General features: G+C 51.6%; 1 protein-coding gene across 1 annotated transcript in view; it reads right to left on the reverse strand.

Moving 5' to 3' along the window:
- Window positions 1-5957, reverse strand: part of ITGAD (integrin, alpha D) — a 23904-nt gene extending 17947 nt beyond the window's left edge. The window contains exons 1-5 of the mRNA XM_008593198.1: window positions 5927-5957; window positions 4138-4243; window positions 1863-1966; window positions 1680-1750; window positions 1466-1580 (exon numbers count right to left, since the gene is read on the reverse strand). Of these exons, the coding sequence (XP_008591420.1) occupies window positions 1466-1580; window positions 1680-1750; window positions 1863-1966; window positions 4138-4243; window positions 5927-5957 (427 nt within the window). The remainder of the gene's footprint in view (window positions 1-1465; window positions 1581-1679; window positions 1751-1862; window positions 1967-4137; window positions 4244-5926) is intronic.

The raw sequence follows: 5957 nt of genomic DNA on the forward strand, positions 1-5957 counted from the left end.
AGCCCTTCCTGCCTGACAGAGAGGGGGGGGGGGCTGTTCTTGGCATCCCCCCCCACCCGGCTTCCTGCCCCTCCACAGAAGAGGCTCAAACCTGTTGCCCCAGCCCCTTCTGCCCTGGGCAGAGTGCCTGCCGCTCCCCTCGTTCCATGTGGCCTGGAGAGGGGGAGAAGGAGGAGAGGACAGCGCCCAGGTGGGCTCCTCATTCATTTAGTGAACACGTACTCCAGGCACGTGGTAGAGCACAGAGGGAGATGCTTTAGCAGAGAGGTTCGGAACGTGCGTCCCGGAGCCAGGGTGCTGGGGCTCACATCCTGGCTCTGCCACTTCTAACTTCTCTGGGCTTTAGTTTTCCAGTCTGTAAAATGAGTATATTAGTCATGCCTACCACGTGGGATTATTGCAAGGACAAAACAAATTAATATGTATATAAGGTGCTTAAGACAGGACCTGGCCCTCCGTGAGGGTTAGCTGTTATCACCACTATCACCACGTGCCAGGCATTTTCTAGGACTGAGGCACTCGTTTCCAGCTACGTGGAGTTGGTGCCACTGGGTCTCAGCTGAGTCCCTTCCCAGGGACCACCCCAGGCAGAAGGGGGGCTGTTGCCCAGGGTTCCTCCTCCTGCACAGGGGCAACCATGTCCCATGACTGGTTCATAGTCTGAAAGGCCAGCCTGTCCCTCTGCCCGGTCCTGCATCCCTTCCAGGAACATTCCTGAATGAACCCCAGAGTCTGTTTCTGGGAAAATCTAACCTAAGACCCTAGCTTTAAAAAAGACGCCATCCCCACCCTCATGGAGTTCACACTGTAATGGGGAAAGCACACATTCTGTTCATAAATAAGACATTCCAGATTGTCCCTGGACTCATGGAGGGCTGTGACCTGTGTGCAGGATGCAACTGGTGCCCCCACCAGCACTGTAAGAAATAAATGTTGTTTCTTTATAAATTACCCAGTTTCAGGTATTAATCCATTAATGGATTAACCTGTTCATGACAGCAGAGCCCTCAAGACCCAATAACCTCTTAAATGCCCCACATCTCAATACTGCCACACTGGGGATTAAGTTCCCACATGAGTTTTGGAGGGACAAACATTCAAACCACAGCAAACTGCCTCCCTCTTGGATTTGTCATCCTCACCACATGTTTTTACCATCTAAGGCCCTTCCTCTGAAGCTCAAGGAGTGTTCGTGCTCCTGTTGACAATTGAAAGACCCACATGCCCCCCACAGCCAGCACCCTGGAGCTCCCCTCTGCCACCATGAGAACTTTCACCCCCCAGCCAGCTTTGAGCTCCTGCCCTGAGCTGGCCTCCCTGCCAGGCCAGATCAGCTCTCTTAGCCACACTCGGTCCTCCAGGAAGGAGGCATGGGCACAGGGGCCGAGACACAGACCTTGTGCTCAGCACACTCCTCAGCACCAGAATGTGCTCCATAGAGAACTACTGTCTCTAAGGGACCTACCGGGAAGGGCAGCTGGGACTGTCCTGATGATCTGCAGGTGGGCGCCCAACAGGATGCAGGAGCCTTTCACATACATGTTCTCCCCGCAGGCTTTGTGCACGGTCGGGCCACAGGCCTGGGGGCAGAAGCCTATGAAAGAGGGGCCCTCCCCCTCCTTCTGTCCCCAGGCCCTACCTGTCCCCTCACAACCCTCCTGTAACCCAGGACCACTCACCAGCAGCTGGGAATGGTTGGTGGAGGCTGCCAAAGACAGGCCTAGGGACATATTCACAGCCTCTGGGGGGACTGAGGGGACAGACACACATGTCACACCCCATTATCTGGGGGGAAAGTCCAAGCTGGGGTATGCTTGGGTCCAGGAAGGTTGAGGGCCCAATCCCTCAGTCAAGTTACTCACTGTTCAGCGAGATGGGCTGGCACCGGCCAGTGGGAGTTGCACAGTCATACAAGCGTCCGGTGTGGTTGACTGCCACCACCTCCAGGGGGGCACCCACCACAAGCCTGAAAGAACGACCAGAATGCACAATTGCAAGAGGGGTGGGAACAGGGGAACTTGGGGGCAAGGAAGCATCTTGCAATGAGAAAGTAAAAATTTGTGAGGAAGTTCCTGGCATTTGCCACTTTGGGAGGCTGCCCTAAATCAGTGCCCACGTTTAATCCACATATGCCTAAGCACCGTGCTGGGGTTTTCATTGATCTGGGTTTTTTTTGTTTGTTTTTTTTTGAGCATGCATACATGAGTATATGTGTAGCTATGTACATAAATGGTTTGTATTTTTTTTAACATTCACCCAAAATAAAACTAAACACAAAAATGGCATTTCCCAATCATGAGTAAGTACATTGTGTTTCTGAGATGCCATCACGTGGAGACACCCAAGAAATAGATCACCTCAAGTTAAATGGAACAATTTCCTGAAGCCATAAGCTTTCAAAACAAATATCTGATTCTATAATTAACTGAACTAATTTAAATATAATGTAAACAGGCTGACAAGTTAGCTCAGTGGGTTCGAGCACGGTATTATCAGCCAAGGTCAAGGGTTCAGATCCCCACACTGGCCGGCTGGCAAAAACATAAATAAATAATTATAATGTAAATGCTTTAAATTGAACAATTTAAAGCAGTTGTATCAGAATCCATATCTATTTTTATAGTTATATAAATGCAACGGTTTATTTGCAAAACTCCATGACAGGAAAAAATTTTTTAATTTTGGAAACATTTTGTCACTGCCAACAACCTCCTCACTCAGATGAAAAAAGTAGACAAATATAGGTATAATGGACAAAACTTAGTTAAACGGGCATTTAAGGAAAGCTATGCTTTTACAGGAAGTTGTGATCCCTGTGTGCCATGACTCGTGGAATGTCTAAGACTCAGCTAATGAAAACCTGAACAGGTAGCTAGAGAGGGACCCCTGTGGGACCTGCTGGCCCAAACAGCGAACAAACTTCTAGTCTAAACTATCAACCTGCATGTTTTTTCCTTGCCCAACCCATGCCTTACACGTAGGCTAAATCTTTTCAGTATTTGGGCTATGATTGAACAGAAGCCAGGAAAAACAATAACTTTGTAACGATCAGAATGTTACCAACCGACTAATACTGCTTAATGTAAACGCTGGTAAACAGTGATCAAGAAATAGTTTTATATTCCTTTTTTTAAATAGGGCCTGAAAACAAATTGATGATGATGGAAGTTGGAATAGTGGTTATCTTCAGATTTGTTGGGCGTTGGATGATCAGGAGGGGCCCAGGGGAACCCTGCTTGTGAGTTTGCAAGTATGTGTACCCGGGTAACTAGCATCTGATCAGTCTGCTCTAGGTGGGGGTTACCAGGTAACCACATATGTAAAAATTCATTGAGTTAGACTCCAGGTTTGTGCATTTCAAAACAAGCAAAAAACAAAACCCTGCACATGTTTCCACCACCCACACCTGCCAGCTGGGGGAGGAAGGGGACGCCTTTAGCTCTCAGCACCCTCTGAATCTCCTGGTGCCAACTGACCTCTGGGACTCACTGCCAACATCACCTCCTCTGCAGGGCCTCCTGGAATTAAGATGAGCTCCTGGAGGCAGGACCAGGTACATAATTTGTGGATCCCAACACAATATAAAAACGTGGGCCTCTTGGGGTTCACGGGAGCTTTTTCCTTTCTTCTGTGGTCTCTCTCTCTCTCTCTCAACTTGTCCTGGTGGTTTTTATTTGCTATTTAATGTCACACTCCCTTGGGATACTCAGGGGATGAGTGCACCTGGCCCTGACCTTGCCCAGCTTGTGCTAGGGCCAGAGGGTGGCAGTGGTCACTGGTAGGGGAGGGGGACCAGCAGTGGAGACCCCTTCCCCTGAGGTGGTGGGAGGCAGGCCACTTGTGAGCCAGGACTCTAGGACCCAACATATCTCCATCATCCCACCAATCTTTATTTACAAAACACTACCAAGAAGCCAGCCCCACCTGGAGCGCAGGTTCCAGGCCTCCCACACCAAAGAGGTATCTCGCCTGGAATTTTGTGGCCCTTCCTGGATCATGAATAATAAATGGTGGTGTCAGGGGCCTCCGAGGAGCCATGGAGAATTCTCACCCATACAACCCTTCCTCCAGGCCACTTCCCTGGATGCCATGTGTGGCCACCTGCCTGCAGGACATGATGGGGCGGGGTGTGCCTACCGAGATCTGCCAAACTGCACCACACTCTGCCCAAAACCGGCTGCATCCTCTTGGAAGACCACGGGCTCCTCCACATCCAGGTTGAATCCATGATAAGAAGCCAGAGCTGAGGAATATGGAAGAAGGGGAGGTCAGAGAAGCCCCATCCCCTCTGGCCCCCCAGCCTCAGGATACCGCACCAGACTCCAGCCCTGGCTGAGTGCTTGGCCATCTGTTCAGTGCCCATCCCTCTGCCTCCCTCCCTCGGAAATGATCAAGTCACAATGCAAAAGGCAGCACTCCAGGGAAATGCTCCTCAGAGACACTTCCGGGACATCCGGGATCTGAAATCAGGCCAGTCGCCACCTGGTGCAGTAGATCAGGAATTTCCCTTAAAGATAAGGTGACCATAAAATTTTACTGTCTAAACTGGGAGCTTCTGAGGGTGAAAGGGCACCATTAATCATTACACCAGGGACTGCCCAGGCAAACTGCGGCACATGGGCACCCACTCATACACTGTCTTGATCCGTCTCCTCATACACAGAGACCCCAAAGCCCAGACTGGGGAACAGATTTAGAATCCTGTGATTAATTACTTGTAGCTGTTTGCTTCCCAAGTCCCCCTCTCTTGGTGCCAGGCTCTGAGAGGCTGCATCTGTCTCGTCCTTCAGAGCCAGGTGCAGTGCCTACCCTGAGCTGACACCTGATTACTATTTGTTGACTGACCCAGACCTGCATGGCAAGCCACTGGCATGGCCAGGATTCCAGCCCACTCTCCTGACCCTCAACCTGTCACACTCCCCTTGCTGGTGGCCAAGTTCCAAAGCCTCGGGGGGTGACGTGCTACATTTCAAGGGCTTTTCCTGACTTTCCCACTCCAAGCAGCCATCTTTCCTCCCCATTCCTCTAGAATTCCCAGTTATCTCTGGACTGGGGAGTCAACTCTGCCCCCAAGAGTGGGGAAACTCTAAGGGGGGTCTTGTGTCCAGCCAGATAGTGACATGGAAGGTCCAGGCACCAGAACCCCAGGGTCTGGGGAGAGACCAAATGTTTAGGGAGCTGGAACCCTACAATGGCCATGTCCAAGGGAGCCTCATACCCTAACCTTCCTCCCTCAATGATTCATTTCTGAGCCTGCAAGCAGCCACTCTGACCCAGCAAGTGGCAGGATGCCCAGGGCTCAGCCCCAGGTGCCTCGAGGCAGGTGGCATCAGCGAAGGAAGGAGTGGGAGTGAGCACCAGGGCATGGTGGGCCCTTCTAGAGGAGACTCCACAGCCAGGCACCAGTGCCCAGAGCTGCCAGACTTTCCTGTTTCTCAAGAGAAGCTGGAAATGGGGGGATTTGTGTGAAGTTTGATTTTCAAATGACACAGGAATGTGATCCTGATACAGTTTTCAACTTGTGGACTATTCTCTTGGCAGCAGCGTGAGAGCCTGCGTGCAATCAGGACTTGGAAATCCAGGCCCAGGGAGGCAGTAGCCAAGCTTTCCCCCTCCCTGGTGGGGAGGATGCTGGACCAGACTTCACTCACTCACACAGCGCCCACACCAGGGCCCCATGGATGGGAGTGAAGGACCGTGGGGAACACGGCCATCTGGAGAGGTGGCTTACTCTCCATCTGAGCATAACCCACGAGACTTTGGGCAGGTCACACTCCTCCCAATTCCAGAACATTCAGGCATGAGGCCCCCTCCCCCTCCTCAACTCCTGCTGAGAACCCTAGGAGCTGACCAGCAGACCCCAGCCTGCCCTACCAGACAGAGACCCCCACAAGGCTTCTCCCTAGCCCTGAGGGCCCCCACTCACCACCCAGGAGGAACAGGGCTCGAGAGGCCAT

The sequence above is a fragment of the Galeopterus variegatus genome, unplaced genomic scaffold (genome assembly GCF_000696425.1).
Source record: "Galeopterus variegatus unplaced genomic scaffold, G_variegatus-3.0.2 Scaffold8868, whole genome shotgun sequence".
In the NCBI taxonomy this organism is placed as follows: domain Eukaryota; kingdom Metazoa; phylum Chordata; class Mammalia; order Dermoptera; family Cynocephalidae; genus Galeopterus; species Galeopterus variegatus.